We start from the raw sequence: 22,075 nt of genomic DNA, 5'->3' as shown, positions 1-22,075 counted from the left end.
TGCCAAATTAAGTAATAAAACATCATATTCTTGAAACTGCAATTATCAATTTTTATTGAATATATGCCAAATCATGAAAATTTTGAAGACTATGGGTGTGATGGACGTGAAGTGTTCTTGTGATGACGCACTGAAGTCTTAAAAATGGTTGGGTCGATGTGGTTAAGACCAGTCTCATTGCTGGTAGAGATTACATTTTGTTCATTTTCTGTTTTCTCCAAAAGATGCGGCGCCAACAGAAGAAATAATTGCTGTAATCATTTTATTATTTTGGGTAATCAATATAAAAAGAACAAATTGATTTGGTCTTCATATTCAGTTCCATTCAAATCAGTAATAATACTTTATGGTGTATCTTTAAAGGAAAGTAAAGTAAAACTGATGTGCTATTGCCTCCTCTGCGCTTGTAGAAAAGGTAAGGTTAAGTCCGAGATGAATTATAAACATAAATTAAGCACATAAAAATTCAGTGGTGCTTTGCCGAGCTTGAACCCAAAGTTAAATTCAGATGTACTTACTTCTAGGCCCTTTCGGCTCAAATATCGCTTTAATATTAAAACAAGACCAGGAATATCAAAACCGCTATAAAAAACATCAATAGGAAATGGAAACGGTTATTAATAGTATAATTAAATTATTTAAATTTGGCTAAGAAATTAAGCTAAACACAGTTGTTGAGTGTTTAATGTAGCATTTTTGTCAAATCATTTGAAACCTGAAATGAACTTTTGGTACTGCTTGGGTTTGAAACTAATTTAAATAACGGACCCTTTTAAAATCATACATTACCTCCGCCCATGGTATTAGTGGCAAATTAGCAAAGGCCGCCTGCCAACCTGGAAGACCGAGATGAACGAGAGCCATTCTAAAATAGTGGGTAAACGAATGCGCTAACCAACCCCATGACCCCTCTCTTGTTGCAAGCCATATAGACCAACATCCACCGGTATATATCAAGCACACCTGAAAGTTATATGTCTTCTGAAAATACTTTAGTGTACACCAATATAATATATATATATATTTTATATTACTGTTGTAATCAGTATGAATCTACATATTATAATGATTTGATGACGAGCGAATATAGATACGATGACACGACCGCTTAGTGCTGTGATATATAAATCAATTTGTAACATATGAACAGGAGGTTCATAATGGAGATAATTTAAACATTCAAATTATACTTCAAATCAAATCTATTTCAATAAATAAACAAAAAATATTCAATACTATTTTACCTTTCCTATATTTCTGCAGTTGTCCAGTTCGAAGACCTTACTTTTAGTATTCAGTACCGGACGAGGACCACTATTTGCACGTGTAAGTGAAAAATCTAATAGATCTTTAAGTGCAGAAGTCAAACACAAATCATTTAAAGCGTTTACTCGTATAGATCCAACAGACAAAATTTCATCCGCTGCAATGAATATTCAACATTTTAAATAAAATAATAACAATCTCGGTTTTGTCATCTTAACTATCTACTACTAGCTTATACAACTAAAAATACTTCCAAGCAATAACGCCTGGTATGTTGGTTGATTTGTTTTTGAGGTGTTATCATTTGGATGGTGAAGGAGGTAGTGTACAATGTACTCTTTAAATTTTTTTACACTGAAATCAAGACCAAGAGGCAGAAATGACCAATTTAATAATTACATGTCTTTGTCCGTGTACATTATAAATAAAATAAAATATCAAAAAGTTGCTTTCCTGAGTATTTATAGCGCCAAGATAATTCAAAGCCATCTGTCGAAGCATAAAAATTACGCAAATCTTCTGGTAATGCAGCAGAATGCCTCTGTTCCCAATTTGAAAGCGCCACACGGTCGCATGGTGGGCGACGTTCAACGACAACATTAGATATTCTTGAATCGGACTCTAAAATAATGTTTTGTATTAAATATAACCTTTTCTACTTGTGTATACCATATTATATACTACATTATAATTAAATATTGACAAAGTTTATCAGAGGAGCACAAGGTCGCAACTATTGTTGACAAGATTCTTTAAAGTCGAATGTGATGACTGGGCTACAAACATCACATTCGATGGGTGTGATCGGTTCTGGATAGGTCTGATGTGTTGTTATCCAACAAAATGAAGTATATCGTTAAGTGTGGCTTTGGCATTAAAGGATAAAAATAAGGTCAAAGAACGCCCTCAAGGCACATAGTGGACAATAAGTGTAAAGTGGAGCTGGAGATACCGGCAACTCAGGGTAGGATAATAGGTTACCGTCTAAATCAAGGAGAACTGACAAGCAAATTAAGGGAGACTTTGTTTAGCAAAAAGAAAAAAACTATTAACTTTTTACATATAATACTATCTACGCCAATGTAGTCAAAAATTCAATTCCGGCATATTAATAAGGTTTCTTTTAGAGTAGATATGTAACTATTTTATAGTATGACTTTGAGTGAGGCAATGGTTGTATATATTTTTTCTCTTTGCGAGAATACTGCTTACAGCGTAAAGTTTAGTTGTATATATATAGATTATTAGACCAAATTTAATAAAATGACTTGGATACTAAAATACAATTAAAATAAGTAATTCCAAACAATTGGAAATTATTTTGAAATCAACTAATCCAAACTGTATATTAATTAAAATGTTAATTTTAATTAATGAAATAAGGTCACTTAAATCGGTCGATTTCTAAAATCGAAATTATGTTTATGTCCATAAAATTATATTTGCCACTTGACAAGTTGACAGTTTGACTTTTGAAGTCAGTTTTGTTATCAACTTTGACAAGTCGTAGACCGTGGTACAACACATGGGCAATTATGTTTATATAAAATATTCAGTGGGCGATTGCAATGTACATTAAATATCCGATTTGTTTATAACATTAGTCAGCAGTATTATATTAACTATAATTTTATGAGATTATTTATGAATGGTAATAACATAACCTCTACGTTCATATTTCATTTGTACAGATTTTGACAATCGTTAAAAAAACTTAAATATTTTAAATAATATAATAAATAATGACAAATCCTAATGCTGGCGTTTGTGATATAAAAAAAGAATTCATAATTCAGAAGCAAGATAAAAATAAAATAGAAAAAACTGAAATAATTAATAAGCGTAAATTAAGTGAAGATGACGATATTGAATCTAAAAAGCTCCGAGGTGATGAAAATGGGGATGCGTCCAGTGATAAATGTAAGGTTAAAAGACGAGGCCAAAACAAAGCAAGACCAAAAACATTTCAAGATGATAAACAAAATAAACCATGCCCAACCATCATAAATAATATTTCCAAAGATGAGATTAAGCCATGTCAGTTTACAAAGTGCAAATACATTCATAATCCCATTGAGTACTTAAACTCAAAGCAACAAGATTTAGGTGATGTTTGTCATTTATTTAACATTCGAGGCAGGTGCCCTAGAGGAATTACATGTCGATTTGGTTCTGGGCATACAACAAAAGATGGATTTAACATTATTGATGAAACTAAAATAAGCACTTGGAAAGAAGATGTTAAAAATACCTTACAACAATCACTACAAATAAGTTTACAAAAAAGAAAATATGACTTTTCTTTAGCTGAAAAATTGGTTAAATCTCTGGATACCAAGAATAAATCTGACAAAAAAGACATTGAAAGTGACACTAATAATTCAACAATAGAGAATGATGAAATCATTAGCCAAAGTGGGGCAGTTATTGATGATGATTTGATTAAGTTATTGCCAAGAGAAAAAAAGAAAATTGATTGGCAAAATAAATTATTTCTCAGTCCTCTAACTACTGTAGGTAATTTACCATTTAGAAGAATTTGCAAACAATTCGGAGCTGATATCACATGTGGTGAAATGGCATTATGTGAATCTTTATTAAAAGGTCTAAAACAAGAATGGGCACTGGTTAAAAGACATGAATCAGAAGATATATTTGGAGCTCAAATATGTGGTAACAATGCTTATGGAATTGCAAAAGTAGCTCAATTGTTGCAAGAAAATACAGAATTAGATTTTATTGACCTCAATCTTGGATGTCCAATAGATTTAATTTATAAGAAAGGTGGAGGCAGTGGGATGATGCACAGAATGCCTGCTTTAGAGGCATCAGTTAGAAGTGCTTCGAGTCTATTAAATATACCATTTACTGTAAAAATGCGGACTGGTATATACCAAGATAAAAAAATAGCACATAATATTATTCCAAAAGTAGTAAATTGGGGTGCTTCTCTAATAACACTACATGGCCGGTCTAGAGAAGCAAGATATACAAAATTAGCTGATTGGGATTACATAGAATCTTGTGCTAAAATAGTTTCGCCTTGTCCTGTTTTTGGTAATGGTGATATTCTAAGTTATGAAGACTATGTATACAGAAGAGAAGTAGCTCCAACAGTTCAAGGTGTCATGATTGGGAGAGGTGCATTAATAAAGCCATGGATATTTACAGAAATAAAGGAACAGAAATTGTGGGACATTAGCAGTAATGAAAGATTTGATATAATCAAAAAATTCACTAATTTTGGTTTAGAGCATTGGGGTTCAGACACACAAGGTGTAGAAAATACAAGACGCTTTCTACTTGAGTGGCTTTCATTTTTATATCGCTATATACCTGTTGGATTGCTAGAAAGACCTCCCCAAAAAATTAATGAAAGGCCTCCATTGTACTTTGGTCGCAATGATTTAGAAACTTTAATGGCATCTGGAAACTGTGCTGACTGGGTAAAGATTAGTGAAATGTTATTAGGTCCAGTTCCTGATGGATTTCAATTTTTGCCTAAACACAAAGCTAATTCTTATCAATGATTGGTAAATTATATTTTGTTGTTATTTGAATTAAAAATTACTTTTATTACCTAAGACTTTGGTTATCCCCAACGTTATATTTTCGTAAAAGGAATCTTCAGACACTAAATCAACACAAAAACTCATTACAACTTTTTTGGTGATATAAATTATTGTACTTTATTGATGTCAATAGTTGTCTAGGATACAATCATTGTTGCCATTATGTTGAATTAATCCAAGGTTTTTATTTAAATGAAACTCATTTTGTATGTAAAGGAATTTTATTTTCATTAATAAAATACACTACTACTCAAGTAAAATATACACTAATTCAGACTTACAGTCAAATTAACACAATGATTGTTATTAAATACATTTCAATGAGAATATCTTTTTTACAGAAAGAGCTTACTTTGCAGTATTTCTTGCACAATATACCAGTGTCTAGGAAATTAATTATGAAGTGCAATTACAAAAAACCTCTCAGAATAGCTTTTGGTTTCATTTTTAACAATACAAAATGTACAGATCTTAATAAATAAAGCATACTACTGCCTTATAGTTATATTACTTAAGTAATTTTTTAGCATCTATTATAAAAAGGCATTGCGAATATATAATAAAATCGATTTTAATCATACTGTTATTTTATTATTATTTATTCTTAATTATGTATGGTATATGTTAATAGACACTAAAACATGTTCACATTTTACTGACATAGTTTTTTAATATAAAACTTAAATGTACCAATGTATTCTTAATACTACTTTAAGCAATCACTGAAAATTTAATTATTTATAAAATGTATTACGTTTTCTCAACATTAAAACCAAATCAGTACTGTCAAATACATATGGAATGAAAATAGCAATTCCTTAATTTATTTTAGTTGTTCTGTTAGTGCCGAATTTATTCAGTTTTAACGCCGCCTTCGTCGACGAGAGTCACCATTATAGCCGTTCTCTGTAAAAAAGAAAACAAATATAAAAATATTGAACTCTTTCTTTGTGAATACAAAAGTAAATTATTTATTAATAGAAATAATAGTGTTTTTGAAACACCAACCATAACCATATTAAAAGTTAAAAATAATATTAAAATCTTAAAATATTGACATTTTATGGATGGCATCTCAAAACTGGTATTGTTAGGGAGACGAGCTTGCATTGGTTTGAATGTAACAAACCTCGATCTTATTCACCGTCGTTGGCGATTGCCCTGGCGGTCATTTCTGTACCCCATGGAGCCATTAGCCAGCGCACCATTAGACAAAGCTGGATCCATACCAGATGTGAAAGGTCGGCCAGGTCCCATATTTTGGCCGTAATAGTCAACACCATTCATATTGCTACTATCATAATTACTACCGTCATTTTCAGGTTGATTTCTTTTATTATTTTTAGACCCATAAGAACCGAAAGCTGTAAAGTTTGCGCTTTGTTGTCCCCCGAAGTCACCAACGTTCTGCGGAAGCATGCGCGGCAAGAGGCTCCCATGGGGTACGCCAAGACCGCCAGTAGCTAATCCGCCAGTTGCCTGACCCAGGCCGCCTTCGAGGCCGCCCGAGCCGTAAGACCCGAGACCACCACTCGGACTATCCGAGTTATAGTCATCATGGTCTCGTCCTCTTCCTCGCCGACGTCGGTCACGATTGCCCCGTGACCGCGAGCCGCTTTGGCTCTCATCAGAGCCAAGGCCGCCACCAGAGCCTAGGCCGCCTGACCCGAGACCACCGCCATAGTTGTCAGCCGAGCCCAGGCCACCGCTGGACGATCCGAAGCCTCCTTCGGAACCCAGGCCGCCGGAGCCCAAGCCAAACGAGCTCGAAGTTCCGAGGCCACCAGAACGACTTCCTCGTTTTCTGGAATCCGACTCTGGAAGGCGACTTTGCCCCGAGCCACTTTGTCCATAGTCATAATTGTTTTGTGGCCCACCACTTGTTTCTGTAGGAGGAGGAGGAGGAGGGGGTGGAGGTGGTGCTCCCCAGCCAGTTGTATTGAGCATGGCATTAGGAGGAAAAGTTGGCATCATCATTCCATATTGATCACTGGGAAAGTATTGAGGCATCATAAAACCTTGACCATTCATTGGAGGAGGAACACACATATTCATTTGAGGATTTATAGCCATTAAAGGTGGAATTGAGTTTGCCTGCTGTTGCTGTTGTTGCTGTAAATTGGTATCATGGTTTATGTGATTATTAACATTATTATTTATATTATTATTAGGAGAAAAGTCTGTATCATTAGATCGTGTTTCATTATTTCGAATGGGAGGTGTTGAGGAAGCTTTGCCGTTAGGTCTATCAAAATGTGAGGAAGGTAGTTGGGGACCGATGGGTGTGGGCAAAAGTGGTTTGGGCGTCGGTAGCAGAGCCTGAGTCGCAGGCTGGGGCCCAATATTAGAACCATCCTTCAGTGGGCTGCACTTGCCTGAGCGAGATCGGCTACGTGAACGGGAACGTGAGCGCGAGTGACTTCTCGAAGATCTCGATGACCGGCTGCGTGATGATCTGGACGAGCTGTGTCTGCGCCGACGGCGATCTCGGGATCGTGAACGCGTACGTGACCGCCGACGTCGATCGCGAGAGCGGGATCGAGATCTGGATCGACGTCCTCTTCTGTATCTGCCACCGCGACCACGGTGTCCTAAGTGGATAATGATAAAATTAATATATATATATAATTTGAAAATTGTTCACTTTCGAGTCTCTGTTTCTGTACTTACTTCGGCCACCACCACCGCCTCGTTCGGCTAGCTCTTGCAGCTTAGGATTAACTACTTGCTTGGCTTCTTTTAACACCGACACAAGATCTGCAGCCTTAGCAGCATTGGATGGTGTAAAAAATGTATATGCAGTTCCAGTTTTATTAGTTCTACCTGTTCTACCAATTCGGTGAACATAATCTTCAGAGTTACTAGGGTAATCAAAATTTATTACAAACTTGACATCATCAACATCTGAAATAGGATTTAAAAAAAAATTATTATATGCAAAAAATTAACCACCAAAAAAGGCTAGTTAAACAAAGCAAAACTGTTGACATACCTAATCCTCTTGCAGCAACATCTGTTGCTACAAGAATAGGCGCTTTCCCACTGCGAAAATCTGAAATAATATATATCGTAAGTATATCTTTAAGCAAAATATTGAACAATTTATATTAGACAATTTAGAAGGATTTCTCTATAATTTAATAAAATATAATGGTACTTGTAGTTTGATCAGTTCATAAGCAGTTCAAAGGCTTGATCAGCATAAAGTTAATGAAAATGATAATATATAATTTATAATGATAATCTTGATTAGAAGAATATATATTATTTAAAAAATTCTCATACTTAATTTGACAGTCACATATTTTTTCATTATTTTAAAAATAATTGACTGACATTAAACATGATAACAAAACAATATTTAAATATTTTCAGCATATGTATAATATAATAAATATTATAAAAATCAATATAAATTACAACCTATAATGAATGCAATAAATATATCAATCGACCGACTGCAGCCAAAAAACATCTCGGACGGTGTATAGGTCGCAATATGTTCGAAACTTACTACTTTTAACGATTCCATCGAAAAGTGATGGTGTACAGTTCATTCGAAATGTCAATTAGGACTAATAAGGGCGTCCGAGAGCGCAAGAGGCGCAAAGCGAGACGTGAACGGCGAGCGCACGGGGAGCCTCGAGCGCCGACTCGGAGCGGCGGCGGGCCACCCCGCGCCTCGGGCCCCCCGGCGAGGCCGACCGCCAACCCCGCCGCGCCGCACGCGCGAGAAGCGGCGCAGACTAGCCGCGGTGGCAACTCTGAGTGCTTAGGGCTTAGCCCCGTCAATAGGGGCGGAGCAGTGCGGCCGCCGGGCGCTTAGCGGCGACATCGCCCGCGGGCCGCCGCCCTCGCCGCCCGGCCGCAGCTCGCCTCAGCCTGCACATGCAGACATGTGTTCAGATACCGTTTATACGCGACACGCGTCAAGTGACGCGTGGCAGGATTGCCACACCCGGACTCGCGTGCTACTTCAGTCCGACACCGCTTCTCGACTCGTTTCGATGTTCGTCATTTTTTACAGTCGCCACTTTTTAGGATAATCATTTTTTACTTGAAGGGATAAGGATATCTGTTTTTTAATAATATGATACAAATGTTTATAGAATATCAAATAAAACAAAAGATAATAAAACATATTCCAAAAACAACATTACCCAGCCCTTTCTTACCTTGTAATACCCAGTCACGTTCATTCTGTGATTTGTCTCCATGGATACAAACAGCAGGCCACCTGCAAATTGTGATGATTGCGCATTACTCGAAATTATAAAATTGTTAAGTTTATAAACATGGTAAAGAGGTACTTTGTAAACACATACCCATCTCTTTTCATTTTCCTTGTAATGTCATCTACTCGTCGTTTTGTTTCAATGAAAATGATTGTTTTATTTTCTTTCTCTGCCATTATTTCTTTTAGTAAAGTGCTCAATTTAGTTTCCTTTTCATATTCCATACAGACGTCAATAATTTGTAAGATATTATGGTTTGCAGCCAGTTGCAATGACCCAACATTAATTTGTAAGTAATCTTTTAAAAATTCTGCAGCCAAACTTTGAACTTCCCTGGGCCAAGTTGCAGACCACATAAGTGTCTGCCGGTCAGGTCTTATTTGTTCTATTATTTTTCTGATTTGAGGTTCAAAACCCATATCCAACATTCTGTCAGCTTCATCTAAGACTAAATAAGTGCATCTCTTTAGATTAGTTCGTCCACTTTCCAAAAAATCTAACAAACGTCCAGGTGTGGCAATTACAATTTCCACCCCAGCATCCAAGTCCCTTGCTTGAGGTCCTTTTGGAGCACCTCCAAACAAACAGGTATTGTGAATTTTCGATGTATTTGCAAATTTATCACAAACTTCTTGAATCTGTTGGGCAAGTTCTCTTGTTGGAGCCAACACTAAGGCCATAGGCCCATCTCCTCTGCTTGATTTTGGTTGATTATTTATATGAACAATAGCTGGCAAAATGTATGAGAGTGTTTTCCCTGAACCTGTTGAAGCAATGCCAACCATATCATAGCCACTTAAAGCAATTGGCCAACCTTGGGCCTGAATTGGGGTTGGTTTGGAAAATCCCATTTTATCAATTTCATCCATAACGTAATCAGGGAAACCAGCTTCATCAAAAGTTAGGGTTGGTTTAGGTATGTTACGGCCTTTCAAAGTTATTTCATTTTCACTTCTCCAAGCTTCCACCTCAGACTCGGGTCTATTTTCTACTTCACTGTGTGGTATATAAAAATCCTTTTTAAATGGCTTTAGCCTACTTAAATCCCACTTGGGTTTACGAAGATTTGCTCCCGGATTGCTTCTTCGGCCTCCTCCGCCATATCCACCACCGCCGCCGCCACCACCTGATCCGAGACCGTAGCGTGGACTACGACTTCGGCTTCTGCTTCTACTCCTACTTCGACTGCGACGCCTATCCCGACTGCGGTCTCTGCATTTTAAGAACAAGAAAATAATAAATCAATAAAACTGTCGATGATGCCTCGATTTTGATTGCAAATTAATTTAACGAATATTATAATTACCTTCCACGTCCCATATTTGTGAACAATAAGGCTTTATATGATTACCAAGTACTATATTAACACTTGTTAACAAAATTTATATTATTAAGTATGAAAAATACTTTACATTCAAAATATTACACAAAAAACGCGTCTCACTAAAAATTAACCACATGAAAAGATCAAAATGGCGGCTGTAACATAAAGCCAAACTTTGGCTGGCTAAATTATCTTTGGTTAGCCAAAGAGAATTTAAGCATTAATCATAGACTTCTAAACTAGACAGTAGACAATTAACATAATATTTTTCCTTTTATCCATCATTCGGTGTCTATGCCCTTCGAGAATATTATTATGTCTTTGGGCTTAAAGTTCAAAAACAATAAGTTGTATTAACGATTAATTTAAAATTAAATAACATAGGGCCCATTTTTCATTCGCTTGTTGATCTATTAGCTGTTAGCTCCTTTACAAATTAAAACAATTAATGTTATCATTTTGGTGACGATATTTACCGTCAGTGTAACACACCGAGGAATTTGGAAGCCCTGTAAGGTAAGAGTGAAGGCCCCCAAAGGTGTTGCCCTTTTTCTCTTCTACTCTTACCTTAAGGATGCGAGAAAAGTATGTAAGTTAAGGGAATCAAGAAAAAAACTAAGACGACCCTGAATATACTAAAAGTAATTAGATATTGACATATTTTAGGGAACGTCACATCATAGGCTACAATAAGTAAAATATAAAAAATGGAAGTAGTATGAACTCAACTTTATTTGGGACCAGGTATATTTAAACTATAATACCTAACTGTTACTAAAAATGATTAATATATTAAAATAGTTTTTTTTTTAAATGGTTTTATTTTAAATATACGTACTTACCTACATATTTCAAATGTTTTGTTATTTCAATTTGTCTTTGTGGTCAAAATCAAATACCAGGGTAAAACTAGAAAAAAATCTATTTAGCTTGAAAACCTTTCATTTCAGCAACAGTTTTTATTTTCTCTTTCTATAGTTTTTTTTTACCTCTTAGCAAAATTACATAATAGTATGTACAACAATGTTTAATATTTTTTATAAATAAATTTATTATTTTATTTAACACGCTTGTGATGATTTTAATGTATATGGTTTTAGTTATTTACCCATTTTTTAATTTAATCTTCGTACCAGTTACTGTAAAATAAAATAAAATGAAAATATTTAAAATAGTCTATGAAATGTGAACCATATTATTATCTAAGTAACTTAAAACGGAACGTATGTTAGCGGAATCCATTTTCTGCGTTGTTGTGACATTTTGATTTTCGCTCTTCTGTTGTGAAAAGGAATGAATACTATGTTGTTTAACCTTGAATTATTTCAAATAAGTGATGATTAAATGTTGTTCGTTTGTAGTATTCCACATGAAATATTTCATATATGCATAGTATGTGAAGAAATACACAATGGGTTGAAGTAGTGATTGGCTGCGGCATTAAGTACTCCTTCACTGTAAAATACTATTACAAGACTATTAAAACTAAGCACGTTGTTAACAATGGAGTTGGACGTATCACCAATGGAACCTGTTACTAATGAGGTTGAATATTCAGATAACTCGTCTGAGAGTAAATACTTGGCATGCAACAACAACGAACAGTATACGGTAATTCGCATTCCTCAAGACGGTGAAAAATCTAGTAAACACTCCTCACGAAAACAATCAAAGCGTAGAAAAAAGAGCTCAAATCATTCTAGACCTTTGCCAAGAATAATAGTCAAACCATTACCACCTCCTCCACCACCAGAAAATCGAGAATGGACCGCAGCAACGTCTTGTGCAGACACAAGTTCCTCTTCTAGTAGTAGACCTTCGACTATGCGGGAAGTTTTAGCTAGTATTCCAGGATTTTGTATAAAACCAAGAAAGCGCAGCAGCAAAAAGCTATCAACAGCAGCCCAACTACAACAGACAAGAGAAGGCTGCATAGACTTAGAAACTCCAGATTCCATATTAGTTAACACAAATATAAGAGCTCTTTTAAATAAACATACATTTTCGTTACTTCCTCCTTTGTATCAGTATAAGTTGGGACAATTACTACCTAATGTAGATAGACCAAGCACTTCAGGCCGCTTAAGTTCATCTAGTCTTAATAATGAATTTTTTGCTCGTGCATGCTTGGAGTGGCAAGAATCTCTTTCTGGAGGTGAATTTACACCAGAAAATCAACAAAAGATGAAGAGTGAAGCAGAAAAAGAAAAGAGTAAGATTGACCCATGGAAGTTAAAACATTTTGAGCCATTTTGGGGAGAAAAATCACAAAGAGAGAAATCATCAATGAATTTAAATTCAGAGAGACCTTCATTGAAAACAACTATAAAACTTAGACCAACTGCTTCAATAACTAGCAGCAGTACTGTTCCAAAGATTAAAAAAAGCAAATCCTCAAGTTCTAGTAAAAGATTGCGTTCAGTTGGTGCAGTAACCAGGTCCTCAGCCAAAGAGGCTGAAGAAGCTGAAGATGAGTCTATTTTAGTAAGCAATAAATCATCTGCACCTGTACCAGGTTTGCTGCCACTTAAACATGTTAAGAGTCAAGGGTATGTGGAATGTCAGATGGACTTTAGTTTCTCCGATTCATCTTCCATAACTAGGATAGAAGAATCAGTATCAACAACACCAGTTGATCCCCTGCTATTAGCAGATAATGACTCTGGAAATGAAATTAAACAAGATTTGGACATGTGTGTTGTTAAAATTGAAGAATCCAGTGCATCTAAAGATTGTGATGAAGACAAAACAACAGACTTTGTAAACAACATGCCAGAGGCAACCAAAAGATTGAGTAATGACATAAATGATTATCAATTTTCAAAAAGAATTAGATATGAGGATGATTACGCTGTTGATAATACAAGCTATATGACTATGAAGACTGAAGATCCAGAGAGTAACAATGGGTCTGATGTTGAAACTAACTATAATAATGAACAAATGTGTCAGAATGAGGACCTTAATCTTTATTCTGGTCAGGATCAAGGTGACACCAATAGTGAGGACAGTAAGGCCACTGCTTCTGTTTATGAGTATGATGAACATAGTGTATCATCTATTTCTAGCCTGAAGATAGAAAACCATTTAAATAATGTGTCTCTTGTAAATGAATCTTCTGACAATATTCCAAATGAATATGAAAATACTGAAACAGAATCCCACGAAATTACACCTATTGATAAAGAAAATGTTAAGGAATCTCCAACTCATGACAGCCAGGATGAGTATGTACCTGGGTTCCGGGAAACCGTGATAGATGCCTACAGTACAGATTCACTACAGAATAACAAATCACCAACACTTGTTTCTAAAGATGTGTCATATGAAAAAATGGAAGTAATTGAGGATTTAGATTATTCAGCAGAGCAACCAATTGAACACTCTACAAGTAAAAGCGATGACAACAATACTGACAAAAATGACCACAAAGTCAAAGAAACAGACGGTATTGTACCTAATTATTATGATGAACATTTCAAAGATGCTGAATCATTTATACTAGAAACTAGTGGATTACCAATATTAACATCTCGTAAGTATAATATGATAGCAGACAAAATATATTGTAACATGTAAATATATTTTACATTACTATATAGAATTTATTGACTTTATAGAAAACGAAGATGTCAAGTATGCACCCCAAACCAATCTGATGGAACTTACATCATATATGAGTGAAACAAGTAAGTAATTCTTACATTTCATTACTTGTGAGGGTATTCAAACAAAAAAATTGACATTATAAAAATTGGAATAATAAAAACTTGGAATGGTAAGTGCACCTAAACTATAATTATAAATATTACAGATGTAACAGCAGTTGTAACAATGCCAATGCCACAAAATCCTTCAATTCCAATGATGGAAGTTACAAATACATCAGTAAGTATGAGTTTGTAACACATTACTTGGTTTTTTCTTGACTTGTCATACATATAAATCTTTAAAATTACCCTTAGGTGGTTTCATACCCAGACGATCACTTACAAGATCCAGCCAAACCTAAAAACTCTGCAGTGTCATGGAAAAGTGAGAGTGATTGGGTGCAAAATGAAAATGTTATCAGTATACAAAATTTTGCAAACATAAATATGGATAATACAAAGTATGTGAGTGAAGACTCTAAAACTAGCATGGAAGATGTTAATGTTAATGATGAAAATTGCATGTACAAGACAGATCGTGATACAAATTATAATATGGAATCATCAAATTCATCTGAGAGTTGCCACTCAATGAAAGATGTTTTAGTTAAACAGGAGTGTGAACCAACAGCTAGTATGGTTTCCAGCACTTCAGTTACAAATCAATCAATTAACTCAACTACGGTAACACAAAGTGTTAGGATCCCTGGCAAAAAATCTAAGTCGGGAAAGGAATCAAACAGGTACATTAAATATCATTTTTATTAATAGCAATTAAGTTATTATAGATAATGTCAATAATTTTGATATATGTACATAAATATATGATTCATTGATTTACTCAGTGGTAGGGATTTGGCCCATCTGGGTAGGTACTACCTACTAAACATGGCACTGCCAAGCAGCAATGCATAGTATTGTCGTGTTCCAGTTTGAAAAGTGAGTGAGTCGGTAACAACAGGCATAAGGGACATAACATCTTACCCCCGAGGTTGGTTGAGACGGTATTAAGAAATTTTATATGCTAGTTATTGCTATTAATTTATGAGAATGTTTAAACAATCTTTGGAAAAAATATATTTAATGGTTGGGGCCGTTTTCTTCAGGAGTCGCAGCTCTAACAAAGTACCCCCTGGTGCTGTGAACCTGGAGCGTAGTTATCAGATCTGTCAAGCCGTAATTCAAAACAGTCCAAATCGTGACGCGTTACGCGGCCAGCTGCGGCCACCGCCTGCACTGCTCACACGACCCACGCGACCACCGCGGCCTCCGCCACCAGTGTTGGTCAGACAGATACCCGCATCTATCATACCTCATACTGAGGTATGTGTGTTGCAATATCAATTATTAAAACATAACAAATGGTTACATAAAGTTCACTGGATTAAAATATCATATGCAGTAAAATAATTTGAAGCACTAAATCAACCATCAATTCTTTTATATTCGTTCTCTTCTATTAAAGTTTAAATCTATGATAAGCATATTTACTTTTTTAAATTCCAGATGAATGAGAATCGGTCAAATAACATGGGGCAATACATCCTTGTTCAGAGAACACCAAATGTTGCTCCTAGAGCATCAAGTGCTCCACCTTCAAATCAGAATTCTAATGTAGTATGTATCTAATACCTTTTTTGTTTTCATTTTACAGCTATCAAAATGTTTCGTTATTAATATATACTTTACATTCTATGCTGTAACATAACATTTTAAAAGTACTTTTATGAGCATACTTGAATAAAAAATATTTTAATTTGATATCTATAATATTGTTGGTGCAGCGATTGGGTTTCCTTTATGGTTATTAGTAGTCATTGAAATTAATATAATAATGGACATTTTATTCGTAAGAAAATAATTTTAACTTTTTTTTATAGAATGTTACTCGTTGTCGAAGTGTGGGCGCAGATGACGCATGTGTTTGTAACCTGCGTGCTATGATTCTGTGCAAGAAATGCGGTGCCTTTTGCCACGACGACTGCATCGGATCCGCTGAGCTCTGTCTCACTTGTCTCATACGCTGACACTATACAGGCTCATATCCTCTCAATCTTGCCATACCAAATACAACTTTATATTCCAAGCATACACATGAAAGGATCCAAGCAGTGACCTAGTGACTTATCTGACTGATCAAATTAACACATATGTGACAGTGTAAACAGTGGAATGTGGTTGTAGAAATGGTGGTGCTATCTGTTAGAAGTGTGAAGTTTCATTTTTTTTTATTCAATCAAAACTTTGACTGTGAATTTTCAAATCATTAACACTATCGTCTCTAAGACTCTTAATATTAAATTGTAATGTTGTATATATAATTATGTCGGGCTTGGAATGTGCTCCATTTGGTCAAAAGTATTAAAATCATAAGTAATTATAGAAAATATATTTATACAGGATACATTTATAACTTTAGAAATTATTTGTACCTCCATTTTAGCAATATCATAACTTGTTAAAATAACATATATCACAATTTATTAAAGTAAAGAGTTAATGTTATGTAATGAACTCTATATAAATGCAAGCACAAGTTTATTCTGTACTAAATATTAAATTTGATATATAATAGTATATGTTCTTATCTTTTAACTTATATACAATTATATACAGCGCTAAAGCTGAAGTGAGGATTCCAAGGCTGAAATCTATAAAATTATTATAATACTTTGCTGTGTCATTTTCTTCCAAAGTATTGTTGTAAAGAAGTGAATAATTTAAATTGGAAGATATCTTAAGCATTGTAAATCATTATACATACTTCAAGTGTCATTATAAAATCACTGGGATACTTTTTTTTTATAGTTTTAACTTCATTGGTTATCTGTCATCTTTAAAAACGATAATAGTTTTATTAAAAAAATCTCATACGAGGTAATAACTGCTCAATATCCTCACTTGGTCAAGCAAAGCAAGAAAATATATAAATTAGTAAATACTATTATTTTATTTGGTGTGTACACTTAAGGTTAAAACATGTAACAGTCTGCTTGAAGTTACATTTTCAAACTATACTCGCAGCTAATAACTTAATTACAGTAAAGAACATGGTTTTATTGTCAGAAAAGTTAACTAAATCCTTCAAGACAGATTCCATTGAATTTATTTGAATAGTTATTAACTAAATATACTCTCTTTAAATTTCTCTTCTTGCATATTCAGCATAAAATATAAGTTTTACAAATTTGCCTTAAAATAAACAAGGAAAATTAATATTGTAACCTTAATGTGAGTTGAGTTGAGAACTTAAGAGTAAAAATATCAGTGATGGACTTATTTCATTGTTGTGATAAAGTTCTGTACAAAACATATGTTTTAATTACTATTTATAACTATCATACTTAACATATAAATTCTTATTACAAATGCATTTAAAAGTCTGTTATAAGAACTGTATAATTATTTCAATTGATTATGAGTTCTAAAATTCTAAACTCAATTTTCAAACAGATTGATTAAACTTATCAAAATAATTTCATTCATAATAATTCAAAGTATAAAACAAGACTATTTTTACAAATGCCTTATTAATAGTTGCATAAAAAGTAATTATAATTACCTAGTTTAACTGAATACAAATATAATAAACCACTTATATATGTTTGATTTTATGATTTTCTGAAAATGTAATTGTTTCTCTATTAATTTTGTCTTTGCCAATATTACAATTATTTAAGGCATGCCATCACAATATTTTGTTGTTATATTATAAGCCATATTTTGCTTTTCTAAGTGTACTTTTTGGTTAGTTTGGTTTTAGTACTACATGTTAAAAATAATTAGTAATTAGTATTGCTTTAGCTTTAGTTTATTGTTAAGATTATGTACAGATATTTATTTCCTTGAGAATACTTGGTGATTAATACTTGGTGACATCAGGTGTTATAATTAAAAAAAAATACTAATGAAGATATGAAAACAAAATGGACAGCTATGTCACTAAATTTTTAAAACAATTCATGATTTTTGTATGAATGATAACATTTTGATTCATTTAAATATCTATTAAATGTGTCATAAAAATGACTGTATAAATTATTTAATGGATACACATAAAATATTTAATTATATTTTGGTACCCGTTTTTTTCATTCAATTAGCAGTTATGAACTCTTTGGTCTTCAATTTATTAATTACATACATACATTGAAATCAATATAAAATCAATGTAAAAGTATATATTACATTTTATAGCATTATTTACTATATCATTGATTTGAAGTCTTGCTTATATTTTATTTAATCAATTATTTTGGACATCTTTGTTTTCTTCAGAATTTGTTTAATATGCATGAGATCGATTAATGCATCATATTAAATTTAAACACAGCTTGTGTTAGAAGTATAATAAATTAGAAAATTGATATTTTTCAATTTAAAAGTAAATATTAAATTGTGTAATAGCCCTCTACTGTGAATAACACAGGAGGTAACTATGTCACCAAAGTAATATTAAACTTATTGATTAATTGTATTCTTAAAATCAAGTTACGTAATTTATTTTCTTGTTAATTTTACAAACTGTAGTACTTTGTTGTGTACAAAATCATGTACAATTATTTATAAATTATTTTGTGATTATTTTCTATCACTGTATGTTTATTCACTTGTGATGTCTTACTTTGCAAATTAAGTAACAACAACTTAGTTATTTGTCGCCTCATAAAATATAAAATAAACAATTTTTGTTTTTGTCAATACTAAATTGTGACACAATAACTTTATTATAAGAAAATATTGCTCACTCTCAATCACAATATTTAGATAATATGTAATAATATCTAGGTACTTATACTTAGATGACATTATTAAGGACTGTTATTATTTTAAGTATTTAAAGTATGTTAATACATAATAAATAACATTGGAAGTCAATCTAAAAGGCAACTGGAAATAAATAATTTAGCAATATTAAATAAAACAGTGAAGAATCACAATTGTTATAAAAATATCGATTTTTTTTCTAATATTTGTTAAGTATGGCTTGCTGAACTTCTAAAATAATTACAAGCATAAATATTAAATAGAAGCGGCTTATAAAAAGTATAGTAATTACAGACAGGATTTATTTTATGAGCCGAGTTTATATAAATTAAAAATTATTGCGAATTTGTAAACATTAATTTGCACTTGATTTTTTTTGCTGACGAATAATCTTGTTAAGCTTTAGAATTAGGTTAATTTTGTTATGAAGTTTTAATCTTCGGCTTCTCTGTCCTGTTAATTTATTCCGTTGTCATTTTTATATATTGACAAATTGTATTTTTTTTTAAATAATGTCGATGGTAATGGAAAATAAGAGTGGTTTGATCTTTTTTAATCTTTAAATTCATAAAATTCTGTTCTGTACCTCCTATTTGGCAAACAAAAGAGAGCGTTAGAAGGAAGATAAAGGTATAATACAAAAGAAATATAAATGTAAGAACACTTAATTATATCTGATACAAATCAGGTTTGGTTTATTTTTAAGGCATTTGCAATTCGTTAAATAGTGTTCAATTCTATGTTACTGCAGTAAAATAGTTTTGTTTCAAATTTAACCTTATCAGTAACCCGTAACGGGTCATTTTTTATCAACATAATAATGTATCTTTAGAATTTGAAGATTGCTTGTAAACACTAACGATCCAGCCAGTTGCCCAGCAGACTTGTTTTTATTTGGTGACTGATGCTAAGAAGGTTTTATGTACGATTGATTACAAATTAAATAATTTTCACATTATTGTTATTTATTGGTAGATAGTTATTTAAGTATATGAACATTTTCTCTAATAAAACTATGTTCTTATTCGAATTATGTTATTGATTTTTCTAACGAATTATTGAATATAAGACGATAAAATATAAAAATATTTTAAAGTAAACCAAGGAAAAGTCTAATAAGGGTTAGGGTTGAATTCGTGAATTTTTTTTTTGTGCAATCTTAATCCAATCCTATCCAAGTTCCTTAATAAAGTTTCGTGTTATGATAAAAATAGAATGACCATTCGCTCACTAGTAGCATTCACTTAGTATTATAAAGACTAAAGGCAAAGACTAGTACTCCGATTTATATGAACAAAGACAGACAGAAATTTACCTACTGGTTCTAGGGATACCTGAAAACTCCCAAAACTGACTAGTTTTACTGCACCAATTTCTGTACGAAATTTTACATTCCATAATTGGAACTCTAAACGGTAGATAAAACCATAAATAAATCAGTTAAAATCATCTCCTTATAGTAGATTTATTGATTTGATTTGCATTTTATATGGAGCTTTGATAACACTGGTAAACGCTGTTTTTATCAAACGGACTTTGATGATGATGATTTTTGTTTAGTGTGTGGTGTACCCTCATTAAAAATATATAACAGTTTTGTTTCTATCACATCCAGTTTACTTGTGACAGCTACATATTCATTTCTGACATATTAAACGTTTTTTTGTTTAAATAATAATAATAATGTTTATTTCATCAATAACCAATACAGTACAGTAACATCACAAAGGTTGACTTCTTCTTTTGAGTGCCATGAGCTCCCGTGCCAGAAGAAGTCGTTCTTCCTTAACACACTCATACTTTAATTCAAAGTTATAAGATAAAACAAGCTAAGAATTACAAAAATACTAATGAAAATAGTTAATGGTAGTAAAGCGCGCGTGTGTGTTGTGTGTGTGTGTGTATGTGTATGAGTACGTATGTAAATTTCGCGTTAAATGTTCATTTGTAAATGGCTAACTGAATAGATATCCAATTCAATCTACAAAAGATGATAAAGTAATAATTCAGTGTCTTCATAATTCAAACTTTTAAGCCAAGCAATTACTTAAAATACATATGCTGGACTATTATCTGGATTTTTTTCCGGCAAATTTGGGTGCTCTTAGTGACGAACAAGGTGAGAAGTTCCATCAGGACATTTCCTTAATGGAGAAGCGCTGTCGAGGGGAATGGAGTCCAGGAATACTAGCAGACTATTGTTGGAGACTTAAATGGGATCTACCACATGCCAAATATTCAAGAAAATCATAAGTATTTATTCGATATTAGGAAATAATTCTGTAAGTGAGGCTGATTTTTGTACTTTTTAAGAAAATTTAGTTTTGATGTCACAAGAAAACCTGATGTGTACATTTTTTTTATTGATATATTATTGTTTGGTGGCCCTAGTATATTCTAATTTTGATATAAGTTTTCATGTGATAAAAAAATACAATTTTGTTGACCAGTGTACTTGAACGCAAGGGCACAAAAACACTGTAATCTTTTGCTCATATACGATCTACTATCCAATATCTAGAAATAGATGTGCAATTTCTGAGTTTATATTATAATATATGGAGTAACCAACCTAGTTGTTACTACCCAGTTAATTATTGTTTTGCCTATTTCACCTATTTGACAATAAAACAAAACTGAACAGATTGTTTCATAAGAGAATATGATGTCGAACGAAATGACAACAACCATTCCGCCACATAATTCTTTATATATGATTTGAAAATCGAAATAAAATGCTCCGCATTTTCCTAAATTTGTTTATATTATTCTACCTTTTTACTTAAACCCCCTTATAAAAAAGATGAAAAAATTGATTGTCCAATTATTTGGCCCTAATAAGTATGTCGATAATTGGTCATATTTTTGCATATAGCAGACAATTTTAAACAAAAAGTAAATACTAATTACATAATAAGGATAATACTTTAAAGTGCCCATAAATTGGCAGCAATTCCTTTCTAGATGAGTTACATATGGAAGTAGAGGTATCAAGAACCATCTCATATGAGGTCACCAGTTAAAAATGAAAAAGTCTCTAGCTACTAGGGTCGAAGTAAAAATTAACAGCTTAAAACCCCTCCAAATTGGCGCAAGTATAGGCAAAGGGTATGGTAACAGTAGCGGTTGAGGAATTCATGTCCGCCGAGATATAAAATTGAATATTTACGTAGTCTAAAATAATGTTGTAAACATAACCTTATCTAACTCATTTAAATTTTAAAATATAATAAAGATTAAAAATTAAATAAAAAACAAAAT

At 33.0% G+C, this 22,075-nt stretch overlaps 4 protein-coding genes across 4 annotated transcripts; 2 read left to right on the top strand and 2 right to left on the bottom strand.

The window, feature by feature from the left end:
- Nucleotides 1-27: 27 nt before the first annotated feature.
- On the bottom strand, nt 28-4,954 carry LOC125076860 (tubulin polyglutamylase complex subunit 2). Its single transcript, XM_047688577.1, has 5 exons — nt 4,847-4,954; nt 1,720-1,887; nt 1,245-1,423; nt 790-963; nt 28-251 (listed from the first exon to the last, which is right to left on the bottom strand). Exons 1-5 carry the CDS (start codon nt 4,920-4,922, stop codon nt 90-92), a joined length of 759 nt encoding a protein of 252 aa, XP_047544533.1. The 5' UTR covers nt 4,923-4,954; the 3' UTR covers nt 28-89.
- Nucleotides 2,742-4,845, top strand: LOC125076859 (tRNA-dihydrouridine(47) synthase [NAD(P)(+)]-like). The gene has a single exon (XM_047688576.1). The coding sequence runs from the start codon at nt 3,009-3,011 to the stop codon at nt 4,794-4,796; it is 1,788 nt and encodes a 595-aa protein (XP_047544532.1). The 5' UTR covers nt 2,742-3,008; the 3' UTR covers nt 4,797-4,845.
- A 212-nt stretch (nt 4,955-5,166) lies between the features above and the next one.
- Nucleotides 5,167-10,576, bottom strand: LOC125076856 (ATP-dependent RNA helicase dbp2-like). Its single transcript, XM_047688573.1, has 7 exons — nt 10,380-10,576; nt 9,164-10,285; nt 9,014-9,075; nt 7,831-7,890; nt 7,509-7,742; nt 5,968-7,429; nt 5,167-5,744 (listed from the first exon to the last, which is right to left on the bottom strand). The coding sequence occupies exons 1-6, from the start codon at nt 10,391-10,393 to the stop codon at nt 5,979-5,981; spliced, it is 2,943 nt and encodes a 980-aa protein (XP_047544529.1). The 5' UTR covers nt 10,394-10,576; the 3' UTR covers nt 5,167-5,744; nt 5,968-5,978.
- A 1,065-nt stretch (nt 10,577-11,641) lies between these two features.
- Nucleotides 11,642-19,836, top strand: LOC125076855 (polycomb protein Asx). Its single transcript, XM_047688572.1, has 7 exons — nt 11,642-13,932; nt 14,018-14,086; nt 14,212-14,285; nt 14,363-14,790; nt 15,154-15,370; nt 15,554-15,664; nt 15,928-19,836. The coding sequence occupies exons 1-7, from the start codon at nt 11,901-11,903 to the stop codon at nt 16,072-16,074; spliced, it is 3,078 nt and encodes a 1,025-aa protein (XP_047544528.1). The 5' UTR covers nt 11,642-11,900; the 3' UTR covers nt 16,075-19,836.
- Nucleotides 19,837-22,075: the final 2,239 nt, after the last annotated feature.

Source organism: Vanessa atalanta, chromosome 3, assembly GCF_905147765.1.
Source record: "Vanessa atalanta chromosome 3, ilVanAtal1.2, whole genome shotgun sequence".
Classification (NCBI taxonomy): domain Eukaryota; kingdom Metazoa; phylum Arthropoda; class Insecta; order Lepidoptera; family Nymphalidae; genus Vanessa; species Vanessa atalanta.
Note: the sequence above shows the minus strand (reverse complement) of the source record. Positions and strands in the feature narration are given on the sequence as shown.